Source organism: Haliaeetus albicilla, chromosome 9 (assembly GCF_947461875.1).
Source record: "Haliaeetus albicilla chromosome 9, bHalAlb1.1, whole genome shotgun sequence".
Lineage (NCBI taxonomy): Eukaryota > Metazoa > Chordata > Aves > Accipitriformes > Accipitridae > Haliaeetus > Haliaeetus albicilla.
Genome location: NC_091491.1, coordinates 22,172,130 through 22,199,270, shown reverse-complemented (window position 1 = coordinate 22,199,270; position 27,141 = coordinate 22,172,130). Strand labels below are relative to the sequence as shown.

The 27,141-nt window shown below is 38.2% G+C and overlaps 1 protein-coding gene across 6 annotated transcripts in view; it reads right to left on the bottom strand.

Moving 5' to 3' along the window:
* Window positions 1-2,055: 2,055 nt before the first annotated feature.
* Window positions 2,056-27,141, bottom strand: part of PXYLP1 (2-phosphoxylose phosphatase 1) — a 59,250-nt gene continuing 34,164 nt past the window's right edge. For 5 of the 6 annotated variants that reach the window (XM_069792088.1, XM_069792085.1, XM_069792091.1 and 2 more), the window contains 4 exons: window positions 18,443-18,604; window positions 17,400-17,526; window positions 6,938-7,077; window positions 2,056-4,403 (listed from right to left, as the gene is read on the bottom strand). In XM_069792088.1, coding sequence (XP_069648189.1) covers window positions 3,472-4,403; window positions 6,938-7,077; window positions 17,400-17,526; window positions 18,443-18,604 — 1,361 coding nt within the window. In that variant the 3' untranslated portion in view covers window positions 2,056-3,471. Of the gene's footprint in view, window positions 4,404-6,937; window positions 7,078-17,399; window positions 17,527-18,442; window positions 18,605-18,818; window positions 18,892-27,141 lie in introns of all 6 variants that reach the window. The other variant, XM_069792090.1, reaches the window with a different exon arrangement.

Here is a 27,141-nt window from a genome sequence, read left to right as displayed (position 1 = left end):
TCTGTAAAGCACAGGCTCAATGATGTAAGGGAATTAGTACTACACAGCCAACTTAAGAATCCTTAAAAGTGATGACTCAAAATGTGCCTAACACTCACCTAAAAGCTGAGGGCTCTCTCCCTTGAGGAGTTACCTCGGGCAGTGCCCCAACCCAAGGGGGAGTCCCCGACTGCAGACCCGCTGCTCCGAGGAAGAGGACTGATTCCCACATGTCCTTTGGCGGGACCCCATTTATACCCTTGTCAAATCTGACCTGTGGGCATTTAATCCCTACTGGCCAAGAAGGTCACCTCAGTGTACCTGGCATGTCTCGAACAGTCAATTCAAATTTCAACCTGTGGCCTCTAGCATTTAGGTTTTTTTTCTCTTCTCCCTGCCTGGAGAAGTCTCCTTTCCTGCTGGGGGCAGGGTGGGGGGTGTGGCAGTGTACTGCCACATGGATCCCACAAGAAAAACCAACAAAGACAAGACATCAACAGCTATTAAGTGCACTCCTTCTTTCACCTTGTTACATTCCGTTATGGCCAAATACCTCTTTTCTTATACGTTTCTCTATGCAAAAGGGTTACATTCAGCCTGTGCTCCTCCATTTATATACTGTATACTTTTTCTTTTTAAAATCACTCTGCACCACAGTGACTTTCTTAAAAACATTGTTAAGGATCATTCTTTTATTCAGAGACCATGCAGTAAGGAGTGACAGCAGGGGGAGTGCTTGGCATCAACAATGCTGGAAAGAGCATGAAGTATTCCTACATCCACTTTTCCACCCTCCTTAAACACAAAAGAAGTTTACAGGTAATGGGGAAGCAAAGGCTGAGGAACAGAGAACAGAAATGAGGAATGAAATACCAGTTCCCATACCTCTCTATGCATAAAGAGAACTCTGGCTAGAGGATAGCAATACTTCATATTCACCGTTACCACCATAATTAGGGACACCCTTCAACATAGCAGCATTGATTGAGATCAGACATCCATAACGGACAAATATTTATCTGGGGTAATCTGAGGAACTGCAGCTACTAATAGAATCTGATCTTTCAGCATCTGTCTCACTTTCTTCTTGAGGTATGCCTACACAGATGAAGACATTTCCAAGCACCTAACTTAACTGATTTACCTAGGGGGATTAACCCCAAGGTTTACTTAAGACTTCAAGCAGAAAGCTTACTATTTGACCAGCAACCAAAGGTCCATAAAATCAGTGCATTTTTGCTGCTCTACAAAAAGAGTTAAGCTAGAAGTTTAGAAAACAGCTGCAGTGTCCATTAATATCTGGGATCTCAGTGCTTCTTTGAGCCCAACAAATGAGAAATCCACCCAAATTCATATCTCTTCCAAGTCATGGCTGCATCTCAAAACCCCTACAACAAAGGGGATCTTTCCGCACAAGGAAAATGAAACAAAACAAAACAATTCCATGGTCTGCCTTCAGAAGAAGATGTAAGGTTAGATGGTATTCCTAGCACAGGCTTTTGAAGATACCAAGACTGGCATTTGCAGAAGCTGTTAAGGGTTCAAAGTTTCTAAATAACACACTTGAAACACCAATGGTATGTCCATGGTAATGTTTTCTGCACTTCAGCATCATTCCTGCAAATGGTCACCAAACAGCATCAAAGCTCCAACAGATCACACTCTAAAGACCTATAGCTGCCTTTTGCTGATAGCTCAACAGCTAGCTCTTCAGAGTATTTGGTACTTATATTGGACAAATGGTCCAGTTCACGTAGTTTATACAAAGCAAGCTCAACTTTCAGATTCTCTCTTCCTGTTTGCCCTCCAGAACACAAACATGTATGATGACTAACAGAGCTAGTCTCTTAGACAGAAAGAAAACATTTCCCAAAGTTACACATTCTAATGTGGTACAAAAGCCCCAAATTTTCTATCATGATTTCTATTTCAGTATTCATGAAACATTTACCTGCTCCTTCTCAGACTGGGAACCAGAACATATTAAGTGCAGAAGTTACTAATGAAACAAGCTGCTTAACAATACATGCTTGTTACTGCAAACAGCTGAGTCACAATCAATGTAACACACAAGTATACAAAGAGTCCCCAAAATTTTATTTTAAGAAATGTGTTCAAATGCAGCATTGAAAACAGAGAGAGCGGAATGCCAATAGTCAGAGAACTTATGCTGAGTTATGTTTTCTTTGATAAACTAGCACCATTGAATCACAAGTCACAGACTAATTTTTAGAAGTGTAAAAAACCTTCACCATTATAAAATTTCTATGAGTTCTACTAAAAATTGGTTCTCAAATTACTACTCCTAAAGAGATGAAAGCAGTCTGAAGTACAAGTTTTCATATCTACTCATTGTTCAAGTTACCCATAAAAGACAGTTTATTCTTAAGTCTAAACATCCTGATGAAGGGGAAAAAAAATGTCTAAAAGTGAGCTTCACAAGTCTTTACAAACTAAACAAGTAAGAAAGATCTACTGTGTTATAAATATACACAGTACAATATGTACAAGTCTGATCTTACAAAAGAAGAGCTTCCTAGTCCATAAAAATACTAACTCAACTACAAAATTTTCTTAGTGTTCAGTCAAGCTGTCTCAAGCAGTCACTGTATCAAATTCCTAAAACACTGATTTGCTCCATAGCACACACAACAGCTTAAACCATTCACAATGGGAAAGAGCCCAACACTTCACCATGAAACTGACTTCTAATTTCCCACTCAGGTTTAGTGGTAATGTTGGCATTTGCTATCTATTTTAATGTCACAAGACCCTGACATATGTCTAGACACTGTTTGAACTATTCAAAGTGCTGAAAGTGCAATCAAAGAATAGAGTTTTGTATCCTTTTTCCAGTACACCCTTCTCTGGCACTGGCAACAATAGCCAAGTATTTATAGGTCTGCGAGATCAAAAAGGCATGTGCTCATTTGTACATGCTCAGGTAAGTATGCCCAGATACACATGTGCACTTTGCTTTAAAGACCTTCCCTAAACATTAAAAGGCTTCTTTCCGAGTAGGGAGCTTCAAGAATTCCTTACAAATGGTTTAATGCAGATGCCTGGAATTCATAAAGGCCTTGACACAAACTGCCTAAAATGACTGAGACGGTGGTGAAAAAAATAATGGTTTTGGTTTTAAACTTATGGTATCCAAGTATTGCTCTGGAATACAGAGAAACAAAGTCTATGCTCTCTCACTCTTCATCAAGCGACGTCCGGGTTACAGTAGCCCATGTGATTTATCATTACAGTTAACACAGCATATGTGAGCATACACATATACATAACACTCCCTCAATATTTGTTCCTCTGTTGGAGACCATCTGCAGTCCGAATGAAAATGAAACTATTCAAAGAATGTTTCAAGCAATACCCTTTTGTACTTACACATACAAGTACAAGAAATCACAAAAGTTAACTGCGCCTCAACCAGAATACAGACTTCCACTGATACACAAGTTAACGTTGCTTCCTTTTCACTTTCCTTCTCTACAGTGGTCTTCTATGACATGCATCATAATAACTAGTGCTGTTAAAAATTAAGAACATATCCCTCTTGACAAAGTTGACAAATTTTTCTAGTGGGCACATTGGCTTGCTAGAACGTTTATAATAATCCTTGCAAAACGAGGTCTGGAATGTGACATCAGCACCATTATACAGGATGCGGATAAAGTGCTCTTTGGGTCTCTTCCCATCCTGCCACAGCTCAAAAACTAATCTGGCAGCAAATCTAGGAAATCTGGCCTCTGTAATGCCTAAGGCACTAAGAACAGGTGACAACGTGACATCATGTGCAGAGTAAAGAACAAATACTTCTTCTTTCTTGCCTTCTGCAATACGCTGCAGCCGATTAACAGTCTGGTTGAGGAGAGGATGAGTAGCCAATAGTGCATACAAGAAATAAAGTTTCTTTTCCTGTCTTTCTCTCTCATCCTCCAACTGATGTCTTTTGATTACTTTGAAGTGTTCCATACCAATGCAGCCAGTTTTAGTACACGGAAAACTGACATTGTGGCAAAAATAGCACAAGAGAGAATCTATTGGGTTAGAAGCTCTCAACTGCCTGGTGCGAATGCCTACAATCTTTGCCATATCCACATATATTTTCTCCAAATCATTGTTTTTCACCCGTAAACTGTACTGTCTGCGCTGTTCCTCTTCTAGGTAGTGGTTTCGGACAGGACAGTCGCAGCTTCCAGAGCAAAAAATGGTGCTCCACTGATGCCTCAGGTTAATTTTCTTCCAGTCAAAATCTGGCAAAAAAGTGTAGAGCAGCGCCAACGCACTCTGCAGGGTTCGGCTTTTTCCTGTCGTCTCCAGGTAGAGCTGTTTTGCTGTCCAGTCGCTCAGAAGCAGTTTATGTTTGCTTATATAAATTTCTCGTAATAGTTGTCCATTTCGCAAGTGTTGTACAACCCCTGAAAGAGAATTTTTTTAAGAAATTACAACACATGATTAGAAACTTCTTAGTTTTGCAGAAAAGAAAATACAGCTAGCAGTCTTATTGATAAATGAACAATTAGTTAAAAGGTTATGAACTTCAAAAACTGAACTTCACCTATGCTTGACTATTAGGAAAACTGCATGAAATATGAGATACCTGCTATTCTTCAGTCTCTCAGACTCTAGGAGCTAAACTGAGATACAGATAGAAAAAGCTGGTTCCATAAAATTTAAAACCTTAGTGGTTTAATATGTGTTCTTTGGACTAGAGACACAGACTGAATGGGTCTAACATCACTATAAAAGAAAGATGACTATGAAGATGGATCCAGACTGCACCTGAGTCAGGGTTTCAGACAGGCAGTGAATGCTGCAGATTTATGGCAGCCAGTAAAACTGCTAGCAGTCAGGAAACAAATACAGAGAATGTAAACTAGTGTGTAAACTCACAAAACAGAGTGGTGAGGTGTGGCAACCACATCAAAACTTCCTTCTCCATTTTTCTTCAGGAAATACTCAAACTGCTTGATAATTCTTACACTAATGTTCTGCCTTTACCCAGCTGGAAGAGTGTGTGTATCCTTCTCACAAGCCAAAACGTTTACTCCAGAATCTACCTTGCTTGTGTTATCCTCCCAAAGCAGCAAAGCAACAGGCATGAACCCTTTAGGCACTAGAACACCTATATAACTTGGTACAAGCAACAGGAACCCCAAATACTAGCTCAGTTACAAGCCATGTGCAGTGATGAATCCAGTGTCACACACAACATGCTGTATTAGAAAGAGTTCCTTGGTAACCTGGCTAGATTTCTCCTGATGTCACTTTGCGAGACTTGACACTGGCCTAACACAAATATTTCTTCTGATGGGATCCCAAAACATATGAGGATTTGACAGGCAAGTTTTGGGCTAAAAAACGGATTCCTTGAAAGACAGTTGGCATGAGAAAAATGGTGCTAGCTCCCCAGATATTCAACACTCTTTTCATTCTCTCTAGTCAGTCTCCAAACCCATTGACAACCCAGAACCACTATGATATGCTCTTTCAGTCAGTGGTATTTAAGATAAAAAGAGCAACACAGTTAAAAGCAAGGTGTGGGAATAAAACAGAATGGATCAATGGTAAAATCTGAAAAGACACAGGAGAACATAGAGGTACTATTAATGTGAATTTTTAAATTAAATTAATGGATGTTGAAGAGAAAAATCCACGTAACTAACCCTTTTCACAATCACATTTCTACCCAGTTGTGCAACAGTATGTTTCCACATGTTTGTGGGAAAGCACTTCTGTATTTTCGTTTTTGATGCACTGATATGAACACATGCAGAAGAATACGTGCAGCAAACAAACACAGGGACTTCAGTTCATACCAGTTCAGCTGGCTCTTCTGGGTGGAGAACACAAACAATTCCAAGAGCTGTGGAATCTGGGTAAATCTGTTTCTTACAAATCAGCAACTTGTTTCTATACTTCTGTCCTCTTACCTTTTGCTCCCCTCATATTTTCTATTGCCTGCTGACAGCAGCCCCAGATCTTTTCCAAATGGCCCTTTTATCAATGCTCTGATCCAGCACTACCTTGTTTCCCTCTCCAATCCCAAAACTTTTGTCTCTTTCCCAATACCCCCAGCACCACAATAGTCCCAAGCTCTCCACATACTTTCTTCTACACAGTCAAATCCCTGACTGTAACACTTCCAGTTACCTCCCATCTCCCCTACCCTTTTTGTACAGATAAACTAAACAGTATGCTCACTAGCAGAGTTCAGCAGCCTCTCTCTCAGTGGTAGTATTGATGAAGTCTCAAAACTTCATTTTTTGAAAAAGTTGTTTGGAATTTAATTGCTGATATTTCCACATTTTCTCCCAATAACTAGCTCAGCAGAACTGATAGATTGAACAAGAAAATGAAACTTCATCTTCCTGTGGTGAAAATACACATAAATAATTATGCCAGAAAGCGCACTCTTGGAACTTCGTTACAAAGCTTGGGGGTGTGGGGGGAAGGAAAAAAAGCATCAGGTATGTACAGTTTTTCTATTTCCATAATACAAGCATCAAATGTGTCTGCTACATCTGAATCTTTTGCAGGGGACACAGTAGTTACATCACAGGTAAAAACTGGCAACTAGGTGTTCTTCAGTTCCAGGGCCATTCTGAATTACAAACCAATCAGCAATAGAGTACCAGATCTTCCTCAGGAGGGATTGAGCAATGCCATTTTTCACAACAGTGACAAGGAAAGGTGCTCCAACTTGTTACAAATAAAAAGTGTGATCAATCTGTAACAGAATTGGCAAGCGTGGTTTCTAGAACCGTTAACACTTTTACAGTAGAGAGTCTAATACTTTATTCATATCCCAGCATAACCTAGGCTATGACCAACATTATAAGCTTCCATAAAAAAACATTTATTTCAATGTAAAGAAAAACAGAAGATCCCTCCTCCTACAGACTGTATTTAACAGAGCAGAAGAAAAGATAAAGCTACTATGGAAACTTACCTGTCTGTGTAAGCTCTCCCATTTCACACAAAGAATGACTAGGGTAACGAGGCAGGCTACTTAGGGAACCATCCATTTGGGCTGCAGACCCTTTAGACATATATTTAATAAAAGCTTCAAGCTGAGGATGAGAAGGCTTCCTAGAGAGGTAAACCAAAATGTGAAAACTTGCAAAAGCATATGGGAAAACATCTCAAGAGAGTCAAGTATTCTAAGTATGTCAGCTTGGAAATTTCATGGTGTGAGATTATTTCCCACTGAGACAACATCTGCTCTTAGTCAGGACTTCTGCAAGTATCCAAAAGAAATCTAACTACTTACTAACTACCAAAGACCTATAGGGAAACCAATATCTTGTCATGTTAAAATTATGATAACTTTTGGTAAGTAATTTGGAGAGATTTTTTTTTTTTCCGAATGCAGTCACTAATACTGTTGTAAATTAAAAAAAAAAAATCCTTACCAAAAAAACCCCTCTCTCCAGTTTCTGAAGTACCACTGCATTTTAACACCACAGCCAAAGGCACTGACAATCTAAATGGGTTCAAATAACCGATATTTTTAAGTGGATGATCTTGGAATAAGTTTTGTAATGTACAATGCTGACTACAGTCTCAGCCTTTATTTCTAATTACTTCAGGCTTCAAATCAAATAGCACATGTAGCCTCAATTAAGTGGTACCCAGAAAGTTGTATCCAGTGGCCCCATTAAAATTGGAAGTCATTGTTTTTGGTATTGTACTACTCCCCAGGAAGAAAGAGTCCAACACTGCTGGACACTTAAACAGATAAGATACCCCCACAATGGAAGTAATGAACACAACCAGAAAAGAGATACATGCAAAAAAGTCTAGGTTAACTCACTGAAACATAATTCTAGTCGGAGAAAGAATGTTTAGATCTCCTAAGCTGGTCTGCAAATTTCAAATACGCTATAGACTCAGTTCACTGTTGTATGGCTGTGCTGAAAATTACATATACAAAAGAGTCCACAAACAATGTAATCAAAAGGGATTTAAACCTTTAAAATAAAATAAAAAAAAAAATCTATGATCACACTTCTACAACAGAAATACATTACGTAAGTAGGGATTTCTTTGTTAAATGTCAACGTTCAAGAACTGTCACACAGTCACCTCTCTACTTTTGTGCAGAACTGAATCAGAAACTATTTGGTAACCCAACTCTGCCCCAGATGGTTCTCATTTTAATAGGACTTTCAGCCTGAATACGGTAAATATTTTTTAATGTTACTCACCAAAAAAAAAAATTATATATATATATATAAAAAGAAGATCAATTTTCTCAGAGAACTTCTACAGAAGTCTGAGTTTTGTGTTTATTGTTCACATTTACAGTTTGCTAGAATGATAAACTGTTTTGATTCAAAAACCTCAGGTCTAAAAAAACTTCCAGAGTCACAAGAACCACAAGAGGGAGCAATAACACTACTAAAGTATGAGTAAGTGTCAGGAATCAAGTTTACAAAGACATTCATGCTTACATAGAAGAGCCAACTAAGAAACTCTCTTAAATTTGAGAAAGCACCTCTTGTAGAGCTATGCTCACAGCATGTGCATACAGGAGGTCTCATAAGAATCAGTGCCTCTGTCAACAGAAAGGTAGTTCATTGTCATATCATTTTATAAAACTGGAGTTTCCCAGTATTTAATTTACCCTCAGGAAAAAAAAAATCTTGGGAGGAAAAGGTTATGATAAATTATGGTATAACTGCCAGTAAGAAAAAAAAATGCAAAATGAGACAAAAAACAAGATGAGAGAAAAAAAAGAAAGTAATTTTTTCATTTTTACTTTAAATTGAAAGGAAAACTAACCACTTCATGACATTCTAAATCCACAGCTTCTTCTGTGTATTATAATTTTAACAATGCAAGTGAAGATTAATATTTGAGAAGCAGAGGTACATAAAAAAATGCTTTGTTCCTTTCTAAAGCAGTGGAGATTTCCTGTTGTCCTAAGCATACATTAGAATGCTTAATCTAGCTCCAGATGTGAATGTCAAACAGAACTTTCTGTACATGTCACTATTTTCACAGCCCAGCAGTGCAATCTAAAAATGGAAGAACTAAGTTGCAAAAATTAAACTCATTAGCAAATAGCTTTTTAGCGTTACAGACATAGCAGGCTGAACTACCAATTTTCTAAACTTTGTCCTTCAAAAAACTCTAAACATGAATAAACTGTCAATCATCATTTTCCTTAAACCCCGTTTACTTAATTAGCAAGTTCTGCAAATACTTGTGCAAGAAAACTAAAAGAACTGCATTATCCATTCTGCTGCTTTGCTTACAAAAACCTGAATTCTAGCAGAATCAAACCTGTAACTGATGAAACTGTCAGCAACCACTTGTGGGAAGGAAGAAAGGAAAGAAGAAAAGTATTTATTGGTGCTCTGCAAAAAGCTTCAGCTAAAAAATGGCAGGCAAGATAAACTAACTTCCAAGATATAATAATAAAATGTATAGTAACTCATAAAATTATATATTAATGTATTAATATAGCTTTTCATACACATATGTAGATGCAAGTTACTTAACTTTGAATTATATTATTTTTAAAGTGAGCACAAGTTAAGCACATGCTTGCAGAAGTGAATTACAAAATATGACATATTTCTGAATATAAATTCAAAGCTTACTACTTGTTAAATATATTCTAGGGGAATTAAAAAATAAAAATCAAACGGTAGAAATAAGAACCATTCTGCTTGAAGGGGACAGACATTTCAGGCTACAATGTATTTTTTATCCTGAATGTAATCTCTATGTATGTAACCAAATTCTGAACATACCTGCAATTCTGATTAACCCTGTACAATTGAGCAAATAAAAATCTATTTTTCTCAACAGCAAAATTCACACCACCACTCAGGCTACTAGCTAACAAATGATTCCCCTCCCCACCCCAAGATTTCTCTTCTATTTAGACTACAAATCCTCTTGTTGAATTGGCCAATTTACAGATGCTGCAGGAGATGGAGTATCTAGGCAACACAGCTAGCTAAGACTGCTGGGACTGTTTGAGCAGGAAGCAAAGAAAATTACTAAGTCGTATAGTTGAAAAGACTGAAATAGCCTTAAAATTTTATTTCCATGAAAGTAACCAGAAAATAAAAAAGAGCTAAAGAGACATCCTTCTGTAATTTTTTGAACATTATGATGGTAAGCTACCACATTTGGGAAATGTATTAATACAATAAATATTTCAAATTTTGTCAGAATATGGAATGGCTTTTCACCTAATATCACTAGTTATAGCCATACTTTTCCTAATTTTGAACATTTATTTCCCATTTTTAATGTCTGTTAATTTGCCTTTTAATGATTTTATTTTTATAAAATAAAATTAATTTTATCTGTAACAACACCAAGGATGCTTCTTTTCTCTCAAATAATGAAATCAGCTTATCTTTTTGTCATTTACAAACTAAACACTGGGATAGTAGATCCCAGATTTAATAGTGTAGTTTTCATGCACCAGCATTAAAATGGACCAACATTTAAATCCTTGTTCAAAATTTAAATATCTTATTTGTAAAAGTCTTAAAAAGCTTTGATACCGAAATGTCATCTCTTTACTGCTACACTGTAACCAGTGTACACAGAAAGAAATCATACTCTGCAACTATTTGAACTATATGTGTATTTCTGCCAGCAACTGAGCTGACATCCTTCATTAAGTTTCCTTTTCCCTTGAGGAGTTTATAGATACAAAAACGTAGAGGTTTTCTTAATTTTTGTTTTTTGGTTTGTCTTGGGGTTTTTTTTGAGAGAAGCAAACACTAACTTGCTGATTGTTCTGAATTAGGACAGCCAAGTGAGAAATATAGTACCAAAGGGAGCATATGCACATGACACCTCAGAAAATGTGCTGGCAGATTTTGGATGGCTTAGCTATAATGGCACAAAATACTGCATCAGAAACATGCATGAATATATATTTATTGCATCTATTATATACGTGCAAAGGTATGAAATATAACTCATGCAGCTCAACATTAAGGTCAAACATACAGCAAAGCCTCAAATCTCACATAGCAGCACAGCAACTTTGTTATAGGGTGGTTTTGCACCCCCACGATACTAACCAAATTCAAGACTTCAAGGTCAGTATTTAGGAACTGCTATGGGAGACAGTGGGGCTTTCTGTCCCTGGATAAAGTGATGCTCGGGCTGAGTGCATGGAAGCCTCTTTTGGTAAGAGGCTAGCTCTTTAAACCAATTACTTTTGTAGTAATAATGATGATAATAATAATAGTAATAATAATACTACTAACAATAACAACATCACAGGATGAAGACCATTGCTAGACTTGACAGTTAATTCACAGAGCGAGAAGAAAATCATCCTTGCTTCTCAGGGCTACTTGTCTCAGGACCACGCAGGAAAACATTGCTATTGATTTATATTGACTACTTGTGAAACATTTTCTTACCTCGTGATCCTCATGAGCAGAAACTGTTTTTATTAAATAATTAATGCATAAATAGAAATCAGATCTAGAGCAGAGTTTTGTTCCTCCTTTAGGCCTAAGCTGCAAATCAGACCCAACAATGTCATTTTTGGTAAAAACTCCTCACCTCTCAATCCTTACGTTTATTAATTTTAGGACTACTTTTGATCAAAATGAATTCCTGGATAGGAACAGGCTGAGATTCCTTTAACTTTCTTTCCTATCAAAGCTATTGGACCACTGAACGATTGCCTTATTTCTACTATGTATACTGCAAAATGAAGTACAGTGTAAGACTTGTTTCTTCAACAAACCTGAAGGTCAACAAACCACAGCATTCAATCTGTCCTCTGACTCAGTCAACTGAATACTCTTTTGAAACACTTACAAACCTAAGACTACATATCTATAAAAATTGCGATGTTAATCTAATTAAGATGAAGTACAGAATTTAAGAAACAGATGTGGAAAGACATTATCTTGATAAGGCTACATGCAACTACAGTTTGTTTAATAATTTACATGTTCATAAAAATTCAAGAGTGGCATAAATAATGTACCTTCACCACGACATAAGATGCTACAGAAAAAGAAGTATGTTTGTCAAGGTTATGATTAAAAGAGAAACTGCGATAGAAGAAATACTTAAATTATTGAGATCAATTACTAGGAGTCATTTATTTAAAAGCTAAAACTGAATAGTTAATCAAGTAGAAAACTAACAGCCAATTACCTCAGGAAAGAACTTGAGGTGGACACTGATACAAAGGAGTTATTGATTTTTTTTTTTTTCCCTTCCCAAACAGCATTTATCTATGCAAATGTCACTTTTGATAGTAAATGCAGAATTTGTAAAAGCCAAGAGGACCAAGCTTCTCAACAAGGAGCTGCAGAACCTTCAAGTGTGTCACTTGGTGATCACGCCAGGCACACACCAAGCTTCCGGACAAATGAACATTACCTTTTTGTAATGATATAATACCAGATTCTGTCTGCTAACTGTACCAAAAGCAAGCCTCTTTTCTCTTTACTCAAAGTACAAAAAATGATACTATAACTTCAAGCAAAAATAACATGTGTTTTCTGTGGTGTTCAAGTAGACAGAGTATTAAATCAAAGGACTACACTGTTGCCTTTTTAGAAGGCAAACGAATGGAAAGAGCCATTAAAAACAACAATAGATTACTGCAGTCTACAAAAGAGAGCCTAAATACAGCATTAGTACTGTTGGGGCTTATTTATTGATAAAGGTCTTACAGCTTTTACAGTTCTATAACAAACTCTATAGCGATCCAGTCTACTTGACTGCTCTTCTGAGTCTTTAGAGAAGTCAGAAAAGTCCTCAGGAGACCTATCTTCACCTAATTCTGGTCTGGATCATGCTTTAACCTCACTCCAAGTCAAATCCACACCTCCTTTAGCTCACAGTATGATACTTGCCTCTCCCACAATTGTCTCTCTCATTTTTCTGGCAGTTTCAAGACATGTGCATATTGAACCTAAAATTCAAATATTTGTTACTAAGCTTCTTATGATTACCATCAACATCTCTCAAAATGCCTTAAAGCATATGCTAATTAAGCCAGCATACTACCAAATTATAGCAGTTTTCTGAAATCATTGTAGCATCTTCCAAAAAGCATTTCTTCTTTATCTCATATACAAACTCAATGAAGAAACACTGCATATTTTTTTACTTTTGACACTATAAATTTAAGATACAAAGGGAAAAAGAAGTGGGAGATTAATTTATTCCCCCCATAAGCACACACTACAATGAAAGGATTTTCATAACATCATTCAATTAATTTTCTTGAGGGAAAACAAGTATATATTATTCAGTTCCCTTTAGAAATTCGCATCCAGAACAATGAAAATAATATTAATCGAAGTTTAGATGGAAGAAACCTCCAAAGCATTTAATCCATTTGCTTATATTCGTGTCACACCTATACATCACAATCCATAATTCACAAAACCAAAGCGTGACCTCAAGGCTATTTTGCATATCCATTAGAAGTCCATGGGGCTGTAGCATAATCTGCTTAATTAATGAATTCCATCAGCTGAATGCCAAGACAAATAAAGAACAGACTGAATATGAGCAGCATACTTATCTGAAACTAAAGTCCAGAAAGCTTAAACAAGCCAGGCTTTCAATCAGACATCTCAACTTAATTATACAGCATCAAAAAACCTTCAGTTCAAAGGTAGCAATTATATACCTTGTAATGCTCTCAATATAAATACGTTTACAATCAAGCACCAAATTTACATCACAAAGGAAGGAATATAAGCTTGACAGCCAAACGCGGCAAATAGCTTCCTGATGTTAAAGTAATAAATGTTCCATTCAAAACAATGGCATAAACAGTAATAATTCCAGCTTTATTCAGAAAGGTGAGCTTTAACACATCTGGGCAGAATGGTACAGAGCCAACTCCTTTAATCTTTCTGCTGCCCTTTCAAAGTCGGCCGTGAGATTTTATTTTACATAAACCTTGCTCTCAAGGAGACAACGTCTTTTTGGTTCTCCACTCATTTTTAGCAGCTGTGAATGGTAAGGAATGTATCATCTATACATTGATGTTCTAATGCTTCATAAATCAGTAACAGCCAAGGGTATCGACACTGCTGGCCTTCTCGCATCCTGGCACTATGCCCTCTTAACTGCTTGACTTGGTCATTCTGTTGGCAGTGTAAAAAGCTGCACTACTTCTTTGCCTTTTATGGATAGTTTTCCTGACTCCAGGGCCTTCATGTTGTATTCCTTGCCTGAAACTGGAGTGGAAATAGCTACAAAAGCTTCTCCAACAAATACAAAACTGAGGTTTTGTGTGGCACTGTAATATTGGGAAATACAGCTACTCATCCATTGTCACTTGCAGTTAAGATCTTTGCAATAAAGTTTTCTCACATACATTCTAATGTGACAGGTATTGAGCCAGATCAGAAGATCAGAGCCTTTAAGAACTCTGAAAGGAATCTGGACCATATTTCTTTACTTAGTATTTCATGCTGAAAATAATCTCACCCCTTCAAGGCAGGTCATTAAAAATGTTATTGTAGCTATTAGCAAGAAATTAATTGCCGACAACTCTTTGGCAGAGATAACTGGAGTTTGGTCTCCTGTCCGCCATCTCAGGGCTGCATATCTAATTTCAGAAAGCCAGTCAGCTTGCAGCAGTCACAGAACACTGTTGGGGTTGGGCACCTCTCAAAGAATTCAAACTTCCCTTGGAGGATGTCAGATGAGGTCACTGAATGCCACTTCTTGACAAAACAAGCCTTTTGGTGGAATCTGAAGTATGAATAAAGAAGTAGCCAACATGATAGCAGAGGGAAGTTTAAAAAAAAAAAAAATTGCACTATGTAAAAGGTCCTATACCACTACCACTTAGAAAACTTGTTCAGTATAGTCATAAAATCAGGTATTTTGGTTTGTATTCATAGACAGGCATTCCAAAAGATTAGTCTCCTTTCAAAAATGAGGACATGGTTTTACTCAATTTCTGAGTTTGATACTTGTACCAAGCAGCTAAGAAAGATCTAAGTACATATATACACTCTAAAAACAGTGAAATTAGAAGCTATTTGAATCTTCCGAATTCCAATGCCATGTTAGCTGTAAAAAGCAGATTCCTCATGTCTATTTTTTCTTCCCATTTTGCTCTTAAAAAGGTATACATACATTTTTATATGTACACTTCTATATATTGTAGACAAAAGTGTATATATGTCGAATATTGTATTTTTCCTCTGTTTAGAGGAAAAAAAGTTGTGAATTTTCCTCTGTTTAGATCTTCATACACAATGCAGGCAGATAGATAGGGTAGCCTGAACATAACTCAGGAGCCCCTAAATCTGTTTCCTATGACCAGGTAGACACAAAGATGGGCTAAAACTGACGTTGGTTTCAAACTTCCATAGGGTTACACCAACCACCGTAACAGTAGCTTCCTTCAGCAATAATGGTTACTTTTCAATTACTCGTGCCAGAATAGCATTATAACACTGACTACAACTGAAGGCAGCATTGCAAGCCTTGCAAATTTCAGGACATCTACTAATAAGAAGGGCAATTTCCTTTACGCAGCCAGATATCTGAAAAGCAAAGCAATATATTTCAGCTTCCTTCAGAGAAAGATCCAATTTGCTGATCATTTTCTGCCAGCCTTTGTGTCCACTACTGCATGTATCTAGTTAGCAAGCCTCTCTCATCAATCTTCCCATCACCTTTACAAGTATGAGATGAGGCTACACTTAATAATTAGTTTCAGGTATTCTTTCATGTCACTTCAGCATATTTTAGCAACACTCCTACTGTGCAATATTACTCCTGTGTTTGGGTTTTAATATACTTGAAGTAGAAAGTGACACAGTACCAGATATGAAAATTGGTTTGGTTTTTTAAATGGAACTGCCATAGACGAGCTAATCACAAACCTGAAGTGTACCATAATCCACCTTCTCCTTCAGAAAGATTCTTTTGTTAAAAGCCCACTTGAGGAAAAGCTGAAAGGACAGAGTATTCCAGATATAAGATAAAATCATAAATGCTAGTGATGACAGGAAGCTACTAAAATTTTAAGGAACATGGCCCATGAATCTATCAAAACAAAAACTGCGCGTTTGATATATCTAAGTCAGAAATGCACTTTCAGTGTGCCGTTAACACATTCAGCATGACAGAGCAAAGCTAGTTCTGAGTAATTCTACACCAGAAAAGCAAGAACATTATTTCTTTAAAGACAGAGGAGATTCCATGCTATCCTGGAAAAAGGTATTTATTGGTATATGTAAACTGCTTTGTATACCAGTAGGTCAGGAGATCTACTATGCCTCTTTTCCTGAGTAATGTATGCAAATACACAAAGCAGATGCAGCCCCCAGTCACTGAATCCCTACACAGACTCTGCTGAGTGGGTGCAGAGCTGCCTAGAGGCTTTGCTAACATATCTCATCGTTTTTCTTGATATTCTTCTTTTACCTGTAAGTATTCAGTAGGTTCACTGGAAAGTCCTCAGCTGGGAAAAAAAATAATAATAATACCACAGATCCTACTTAAAAGGAGAAAAAACACATGTAATCAAGCAAGCTAGGACAAAGGTTGGTGATTTACATCATCACTCTTTATGTCTACTGCTCTACACTATAATTCATCTTTATCAGTGAATAAACTCTAAACAAGAAAGAAAGGTTCTTCCACACAGAAGAGAAGCAATTCACATCATATCTACAGCTCAGACCGTTCACGTATGAAGACAAGCATCAGCAAGCTACAAAGACATGATGTTAGACAGAAGCACACTATATTGAAACAGAACAGTAAATCATGTTTTAACGGCAGGCAGACACAAGTAACTTATGTGATAGTTTTAAACAGCGAGTGGTAACTACAGGAAAAGGGTAGCTTTCAAGTAGCAAACAGTGCACTTTCTGTTTAACTTCTACTTTAATAGTTAAACTTACAACCCCCATTTTTTTTCCCCTGAACTTTGACACAAATCATTAATTTAAGGGAACTCTGATAACCTATATTTCTAAAAAAAGGAAAAAATAATAATATAAGACACAAATATCAATTTTCCTGTGGTAGTGACGAACTGAGACCTTTTTGTATTCACACAAAAGGAAGCATGCTTAGCTGAAATGGTAGAGACATTTCTCAAATGCTGCACTTATATTTTGAAAATGTGTACAAGCTTATCTAAGACAAATGGTAACCTAAATATTCAATTAAATAGCTTTTGCTTTTTAAAGAAATACCAAGAATTTCTTCTGGTCTGAACTGGTAACAGGTAATAGCTCCTGTTTCAAAGGAAGTATTGCACACCACTGATATAGGGTTGGATTATTTTAATCCACAGCAATACACAAAGATCAGAAGTCACAATGTACCTGAAGCTGCACAAGTTGTTTCCTGAAGAGGAACAAAATAATCATCAAGCAAAACACACACTTAATGATAAAAGCCAGGAATTCTACCTGCTAGGCAGCAACATACAGTCAATGTCAGGTCTCTTTGTCTTGGGAATGGCATATAGCGGATACCTATCGCCATGTCGAATCAACACTTGAACTGATACTAGCTTAAAATAATGAGGTGCATGACCTAAAGTGAAGAAAGAGAACAAAAAAATAGTATAAAAAGTTAAGTAAATGTTACCTAAATCTTTCCCCTGCACATGTTTTATTTAAGAAAAAAAAGCATGTATAATTAGCTTGCTAGCTTTGGTATTGCAATGAAAGAAAGCCCCCACAAGAAATGGTAATTTACTGTCCCAAGAAAGATTTCACTTTAAATTGCAAGACAACTTATACAAGACTCAGGTTCTTGGCACATTCTCCATAATACATCTAAAGTCCAACAACCATACAAGACATTATTCAAGCACTGAACTCTGACAACATGATAAGGTTACACCACTTCTACAATGCCTCTCTTCCAGACCCCTATCCAAGTAGAATAGTGTAGTGACGGGTTTTGCAGCATGCCTAATTTGGAGCCTTTTGATATACTAATTTGTAATTTATTTTATATGCATTAGTGGGATATGCTAATAAGGGAATTCATTCAGACTAACTTGCTGCTGCAGCTGCTATAGGGTGAAGAATGCAAATGTGCCTTTTAGCTGACTATGTCTAATGGTTTGGAGTTCCAAAAATAGTTATTTCTGGAGTTTTTTCAGAATTCCAAGTCAACTGTTTACAATGCAGCTCACTTGTAACATGAATTACAATTCATATATTAAATAACTATATCTCTTCCATGCCTTTCAACTTTAGGCCTCCAGTTGACCATTGACTGATAACAGAACTGCTTCCAAACATCAAGACAACAGAGAAGATACAAAGGAAAAGAAAGAAGAGGAGCATATTTCGAATGATTTAATGTAATTCAGCAACCAACTAGCGTTTGCTGTACGTTCTCCAAGCACCAAAGAACTGACAGTGCACAAAGTTATCCTTTCCAATGACAGCACATAGAAACAAGCAACTAAACTGTCATTTGCATTCACAAAGCTTACCTTCCATGCTGCGTTCAGCAATGGTAGGAATATTGCAGTAAACATGAGCTTCATAAACAGGATCTATTGCAGGAGGCTCAGTCAGCAAATCAGGCATTATTCTCTTTCGGCTTTTAGGATTCAACCCATCTTCCCTGATGGGGTTTACTGGGATTAAATGCACTGAAAGATACAAAACATACACCATATAACTTTAGGAGGGTTTAAGGACATATAGGACTTTTTTTTTTTTTTAAAGTAATTATACACAAAGACTATGGTTTCCATGAAAGGATGCCACTGTACGGTACAGACCTTTGTCGTGAATTTTTCATGATTTACATAGTCAAGAGAGCTCTTTAGCAAAGTCAATACCTGGCTAAGACTACAGAAATACCTCTGGATGTATAACAACTCTGCCTTCTGCACTCTTCTTGAAGCTGCTTTTTCTGTCAGTCCCTCATGAAGGTCTAAGAGCATGAATAGGAAGAAAAGGGCCATAAAAAGAGCCAGCTGCCTCTCAACGTTGTAACTTAAAAACTGACATTGAAGGATATCAGCAAAAGACACAGCACAGTTACTATGATGGTACTACAAAACCACTGGGAAAACAAAGTAGTTCGGATTGAAGGGGCTGGATTGTCCATCATTTTCCTTACTCATCCCTGCCCTTACATGGCTACCTTGCCAGCCTTTAAATAATCTGACTTATCTAAAGAAAACACACACAAAATATATTTGTTGAAATGTAACTGAGACTACCACAAAAAAATGTTAAATACAAAGAAATGCAGTTAATGCTTACACACAGCAGGGAAATTAACAGAAATGCCACCACTAAGTCTTCCGACATGTAGAAGCATGCTGAAGCTATCTGAATTTAAGGCCAGGGTTGTATTGACAATGTCTCTTTACCTTGCCTTGATGTGAAAGCACCAGTTCATTTATGAGTCTTACAAGACTACACTTGTAATAACAAATGCCCTCTTTTTTTTCTATTAGTATTCTCTGGTATTTGAACAGGGGCAGATTTAGAGGTGAAAATGAGGAGGAAAAGCGTTTGTATTTTTACCCCTATTAGTCATCTGTGGTGAGAGGTAAAAAAGACAGACAGACAGGAGAACAAATTTCAAAGCAGAATTTTACTAATTCTTCTGGGTCAGTTCCTCAGTTGCATCTTGACTCCCAGTCCTAATTTTAGAGGTGAATTTGTTCCTCAATAGAGTTGTGCAGACAAAGAAAACCAATGAAGACAGCAAACTGAAGTGAAACACACAAAGGTTTTAAGAGCATGTAGCTGTTAATGTAACACAGACTCTTCATTCTTACACTACACTTCAAATATTTTTATGTGGTTTCTCTTTGCCTGCCAAAACCAGAATTCAAGCATTTTCCATACCCTTGCTAGTGCTGTTGACATGGCTAATACCCACAAAGTGCAGTGACTTTAAACCTTTCCTTAAGCTTTTTCAGATTTTGCATACAATGGCCCAGAGGACCATGCTTGGTGAGAATATTAAACTGTAACTCCGACTTTGGCCACAAACTGCAGAGCTCAGCTGCCATTCCAGCATTTATCTATCAGATTCATTTTTTAGCTCCTTCCATGCTAGCTCCTTCCATGCTAAGACTCACATGATTGTGAGACATTGCAAAGCACTGACCAAGAAACTAGCAGTAACGCAGAGCCTTGGCAATGTCTCTGAGGCTGATAACTCTGGCTTGAAGGGGGCTTGCAACAAATTTCTATTCGGGGTATAAATCCCAAACTTAAGAATGTGTTACAACAGTTGCTGGACTCTGCAAATAAACAGCATTACAAGACAGCAGTTGCCTAAAGAGTACCAATGGGAAATTACAGCAGTTATGTTACATTGGTCAAGTTTCCTAGCCAGAAAAGGTTAGGAGCAAGAACTCTCAGCTTTCTGTTACCAATTTTTTCTAGAGCAACCCACGACATTGCTACTGCTCACTTAATGTCACAAAAACATACAGAGCTGGCTTAAGTAGTCATGGAGGTAATGTAACGCAATTCAGCTTTGACCCATGAGTATTTCAGAAGACAGGGGAAACCATATCCCCAAAGCAACAACTACAAACTCTGGCGCTAAAACTCAGCTGGGAGACTGTCGTGGTTTAAGCCCACCCGGTAACAAATCACGACGCAGCCGCTCGCTCCCACGCCCCCCCCCGGCCCCGGCCCCGGCCCCGGCCCCGGCCCCGGGGGGATGAGGAGAAAACACAAAGGCAGGGTCGCGGGTGGAGATAAGGACTGGGAGGGATCACTCGCCACTTACGGTCACGGGCAAGAGGCAGGCTCAGCTTGGGGAAGAGACAAGATCGATTTAATGTGCTACCAGTCGAACCAGAACGAGGACCCTGGGAAGGGCACCCGACCCTTAGAACACCTTCCCCCCAGCCCTCCCTCCTTCCCGCCTCAGCTCCCCTCCCGGTTCTCTCCGCCTCCTCCCCCCGGCGGCGCAGGGCAACAGGGGACGGGGGCTGGGGTCAGCTCGCCGCCCCGGGTCTCTGCCGCTCCTTCCTCCTCGCTCCTCCCCTGCTCCACCGTGGGGTCCCCCCGTGTTCTCCCCGAGGCGCTACCACCGTCACCGATGGGCTCGGCCTGGGCCAGAGGCGGGTCCGGCCTGGAGCCGGGGGAGCTTCCAGCAGCTGCGAGCGGGAGCCGGCCCGGCCGACCCTCCCCCGCTAGCAAACAAACAAAAAACCCGCACCACACAAACCCGTAACAGATTTAAAAGCAAAATAAGGAACCTAATTTTTTCTTATCTAAAGCAGTTTTAACTACAAAAAACCTGAACAGATCACATTTTTGCACTGAGACTGTTAACTACAACAGTGAACAGATGCACACGTTATCTTATTGAGATCAAGTACCTACAATTGACAGGGCCAAACATTTTGTTTGCAGATAGCAAGTCTCATTTCTAATCAAACTAGTTGAATAAATACTTTAACACTGCCAGACAAATTTAAGAACAAGGAAAAGCACTAAATCTTAAGAATCTACTCTATTTAAAAATTAATATTAAAAATAGCACCTACAGGAGTATCAGATTACGTATTTGAAGTTTAAAAAGCCACAGACAGAACACCCTTAAAGGAGTCTCTCATGTCAACACTGCAGTTATGGGTGCAACATAAGTCTATTCTGTGGACTGGAAATGGAATCGAGATTAAGAATAACAATAGGTCAGGTCATTAATTAAAAAAAAGTTTATTAAAAACTATCATATTCTAAATGCTGCTGCTAACTAGATTTATTAATTACTTAGTAATAGCTGGTAAATATTGCCCTTACTGTATAGTGAATAAGCTTGACTTATACCAGGAAAGAAGGGACACAGCATTTTCCCACTAAACTACTACCACCCTGTCCACATCAAAGTATCTCCGATAGGGATGCACTAAAGGAGCTGCTAATTTTGAACCCACCTGGGGCATAAACATGTTGTCTGGATTTCTGAACACAGTTGAGCAACCTGATCTAGTGAAAAATGTCCCTGCCCATGGCAGGGGAATTGGACTAGGTCATCTTTAAAAGGTCCCTTTCAAACACAGACCTTTCTATGATTCCACTTAAATGATGCAAATTATCTGTAGGTTTGACAAAGAAAATTATCAATAAGGTCAAAAAACTCCAGTCACCTAAATAAGCACTGTCGTAACAAGTAGTATTTACTTCTAGTGCACTTGAAAAAAACACATATTGGAGGGGGGGAAATAATAACAAAATCAACCAAACTAGCTATGCAAATACCTGGGTCTTCTATTTAACTATGCTAAATAGGAAAAAACAAAAACAAAAACAAAAAGCAAACATATGATCTGGGCACCAGTAGAGGCAGTGTACTGGAAATTTCCACACATAAAAATAGCAAGTATTTCAGAAAAGGGGGAAAACAAGACCAAGAAGAGTTGAATTCCCATTGGAAAGCTGCCTTCCATTTGCTGAGCCTTATCAGCACAGGGAACCTGAAGAGCCCAACCAGCAAGGCTGGTCCTCCTCTCCCCTTGTTAAAGCTCCTCACAAGCTGTAACAATCCTGCCGTTTCAGTGCTTTGGGATGAGGACACCAAGTAACACAGCCCCTCTTCATACTTCTGCCTGGTCCAAACAATGACAGAGATATTTTCCATACTGACAGCTAAAGTCTCAGTTGTCTCTCAATTGTTTTTGCATCTTCTGCCATTCCCTGGACATTGTTAGTGCCTTGTGTATTTATGTTTTCTCCTTTCTCCCTCCCTTTTCAAGTCCTTGGGCTTCTTGCTCCCTTGCTGTCTTCATTTATCCTGCTTCCTAGCTGTCGAGTCCTTTGCACACCTCATCCTCCCCAGCTCCCTGCTGCACAGAAGGCTCTATTTGTTCCTCCATTTTGGTACCCGTGATACCACATAGAGCAGTTACTCAAAGCTCTTTGAAAAGCTGACTGTCTCTCTGTATCCAAGTATTTCATTACTGAAAGTCCTCCTCTGCAGTGTTAATCCCACCTCCCAAATGGGTTTTCTGGTCCATATGTAACCAGCAAACCTACAAATAGTATTGGACTGACGCAGCTCAGGGGAGGAAAGGAGAAAAAAAAAAGTCCCTCTTTTTTCCAAATTCTGTGCTGCTTTCAGCTGTAAATCATTAAAAGATCAGAATTCTACTATGTAGTTTTCACACGATTTTTTATAGATTAGCACTATTTTATATGACTTGCTCTCTTAGTTCACAGTAACATGCACTTGCCGAAAACAGGTCTGCCAATGTGTATGTAGTCATACTTAAATTAAGGGAGTTTTTGAACAGGATTTTTACACTGCTGTGCCTTTCAAAGCTCATGTTTTACTATGACAGGAATACAACAACATAAACCAGAAACAAAACACATGATTTTGATGTGCATTTCCCACAGCCAGGGCAGTTAGTAAACTATATCTGAAACATATTTGGTGATCTAACTGGAAACTTTGCCAACACTGAAACTATAAAGAATACATACATATTATTATAGAGGTAGTTTGACAACAAAAAGAGAAAGAAAATGTATTTTATTTCCCGATATTCATAAACTTATTTTTAAAACTAAAGAAGCTACATAGAAACTACTCTGAAACATTAATTTCTAAAAAGTTTAGGAAAAAAAGTAGAAGGCTTACAGAAACAATAAAATGGAAGAGACCTCAATGCAACTCTCCTGGGTGTCCCACTGATTTAAGATTGTTTGAAACATGAAGTGAAACTAAACACATGGGCTGGTATCAGACAAAAGTAAGACCCGATTGAACAGTCAAACAGCAAATGCTGTCCTGTGAGAGACGGAGGGGCACGGATCACACGGTAGAAGAGCTAAATACTGCTGTAGAATCACTCCTTCAAGAATTTTTGCAGCTCCAAACAGAGATAAGATTTTTAAGTTGACAGAATTCAGAGGAAATAAAATCCAAGCTCTAAGTTCAATTAAACAGAAAACCTCCAGTAATTTTTATTTTAAATCAACCCACAGCACCTTAAGAACAAATTTTAAAGTTAAGTTTGACTAAGAAATGTCTTTATAAACAAAACCAATGGCGTCTGAAATATTATTACATATGGTTTTATTCTCAGTGTACATTAAATATGACCTATTTAAAGAGCAAGAAGCTAATTCATCTGACTTCCATATGCCCCCAGTTCCCAAATGCCACAAAATATACCAAAAAAGACAAATATTAGACAAGTAGTTTCTAAGCGAGAGACAAAATCATTCAGAAGTGCTTTCAGTATAACGATTGCAACCATTACTACTCAGCAACTAATTCCCTCTGGAAGAATGTCAAGTTTATCAAATCAACTATTGTACTCGGGAGCCCAAGCAGGGAGCCAGTCTGATATGAATTAGGGCTATAAAACTGACATGAATTTAACAGAATTCAGTACAGCAGAAAAACAAACACAAAGCAAAGTGTAGTTCATGAAGAACACCAAATTAAAAGCTAAATCACTCCATCACCAGTTTCTCTCCCTCCTGCAGTTCTAGTTTCAGCTTGAAAAGCAAAAGGTATCACCACTGTTTATCAAGAAGAAAAAGATTTATCCATGAAAAAAAATTTACCTAAAACCAGAAAGATAGGCAATAAAACCATTTTCCACTTCTGTTTTCCCGTGTAGCTCCAACCAGCCTGAGAAGCAGCAGCACAAGTAGCCATGTTAGTCTCAATCTTCTGACTAAACAGAAAGCTGAAGTTTTAATCTTTTATAAAACAGAAGGTTCTTTCAGCCACATGCAAACATACTATTTAAAACAGTCACATGGAAATGAAGCCACACAGCAGAAATGCAAAAAAAAAAACCCCAAAAAACACCAACGCAAACCACTGTAGGTAACCTTATGCTAATGGGTAAAGAAAATCAAATGCACACGTCAGCACAAAAAGTTATTTATCCCTCTTCCACCTTTTTTTTCCCTCCCCTTACTGCTCCTAGCAAGGCACTAACAAGGCTGCCTAGCACTGAGGAGAACACCCAGGCTTCTGAAATTCTGATGATGAATGTAGACTTCTCTTCTAGTTGCTCTCTCTCTGAAAAAAATGGAAGCTAGAAAAGGAGAAGCGTAGGGAAGAACAACCAGGAAGAGGCAGGAATGCTTCAAAACAACTAAGATGGGGGAAAAAAGGTGAAGATGCGTGCAGCAAGAAAAACAATCTGGAAAAAGTAGGTAAGGCAAGGCACGCGTGGGCTGAAAAGCACACAGCGCAGCGCCTTTGTGAGTTTGGAAGCGAGGAGCCTGGGCACAGCGCTGCGTGAGCTCCGACATCCTGCCAGCTTCGTCCTGCCGCCTGCGCTCACACCTGAGGACCACATCCCTGGGGTCACTCTTGGAGCTCTGCTTGGATTACACATGCATATTTAGACACCAACGAAGTTCAAATATACCTGTGTGACGTACAATCCACCTTTCTCATTTTATTCTTTTGTACAGCTAAATAAAGGCTTTGCAAGTCTCAAAGGTAAGATGTTTTAACACTGAGGGCCTTCATCCATAACACACAATGCCACAATCACTAGTGTGCTGTGTTTGAATGCTGAGTAATCACACAAACAAAAAAGGCTTATTAGCCTCACACTAGTCAAACTATCAAGTGCTGTTACGAAAAACCACCATAAAAATCTTTAAAAAGGCTTTCTAAGCCTGTGAACATAAGCTTCTAAGCTTCAGATTTTATATTTATATAGAATATAAATGGAGCTACTAAACTTTTACATTTGCCTTAAATTTTCAGTCTTTTAATTTATTAAGAATGTGCAGTTTAATTAAACAAAAAACCTCCAGTAATTTCTTTTTAAATCAAACCACTTGCCATACAGAACCTGATGACAAATTTTATATTTATATAAAATCTGTCCACACTGAACTTACAAAGTGACAGTCCTCAGTACCTCTGCAGTCTCTATCCCTCAACCATCTACATGTGAACCTACTTCTTTCACCACATCCCTGCTTCCCCTAGCATTTGCCCTTCCATTTTCTCCACTTCTGCTGTGTCTTCTGCCTGTCCAGGAGCACGGGGAGCAGGGGGCCCCTGAAGCACAGAGGTATTCTCCGCAGACGGCTCCCTGTGCAACTGCTGCCCTTTCCACTGCAGAGCAGGCTCCAAGGTTTAATGTTTTCTTCCCACAGTGCTGCTTACTTCTCTGAGCACCACACCAAAGGGAAAAAAAAAGAAAAAAAAGCGAAGGGAGCTAGGGAGGAGGTGGGTAACAGAGAGAACAACAGTACAGGGCTGGGTGGGACATACCTAAATTTAACCTAGAATAGCAACAAGAAAAAGCTCTGCCTTGACAAATCCCTGACAAGCAAGCTAAAGAAGGTTCCTTGGAATGTAATTTCTCCACAATACTTCAACCTAGCAATAGTATGTGTTTCAAGGTCACATAGGTACAGCTTTCAGATCGCAATTGTAGCTGAGCAGCAGAGGTAAAGCACTTCTCTTCTTACATACTTACAAATGCTATCAAACCAAAGGTCTGAAAATGGATCACCCGAAGTACAGATTCATCAACCTCATTACAGAAGCAGGCAGGAATTTTCAACCTCATGGTATCAACTAAGCAGTCAAATGGGAGCAGTGAACAGAGACTACAGATCCCTTCCTCTGACTTTCCAAGAATTTGCAAACATTCAGCACTAGTGGTGAGTTATGGACCAAGACGTTCCCAGGCACATATACCTATTTGACATACATTCAGTTTCTGGATTGCTGCTGCTGTTCTGCCTTCTGTAAGACAGATCATAGTAATTTAGAGAACTTTCAAGGAGTCTGTTGACTTACAGCACAATCCTATGTTTCAAATTCTAAGACAGACTTTAAAAAATATTCATTAAAAGTATTTATAAGTGTAGTAACCAAGTAGCAGATAAAAGTTCTTTTCAAGCCAGTACTTCTAATCAAAAGTGCTGAAAAATGCTTGCTATGGCAGTCTTGAATACAAGCACTTCATACTGCAGAGCTACAGATTTCTGCAATACCCTTCATTACAGTGCATTTTGACACCAGAAGTTAAAGCCCACTAGAATAGTTCTATTGATCCTATCAGGTAAACATAGATATCTCCCTTCCTACAGCAAAAATATCAATTACTTTTGAAGACAATGAGAAATGCTGCAGCAGACATGTGGAACAGAACATCGTATTTTGAATTCTTATATATAAACATTAATCTGCCAAGAGAAATTGATT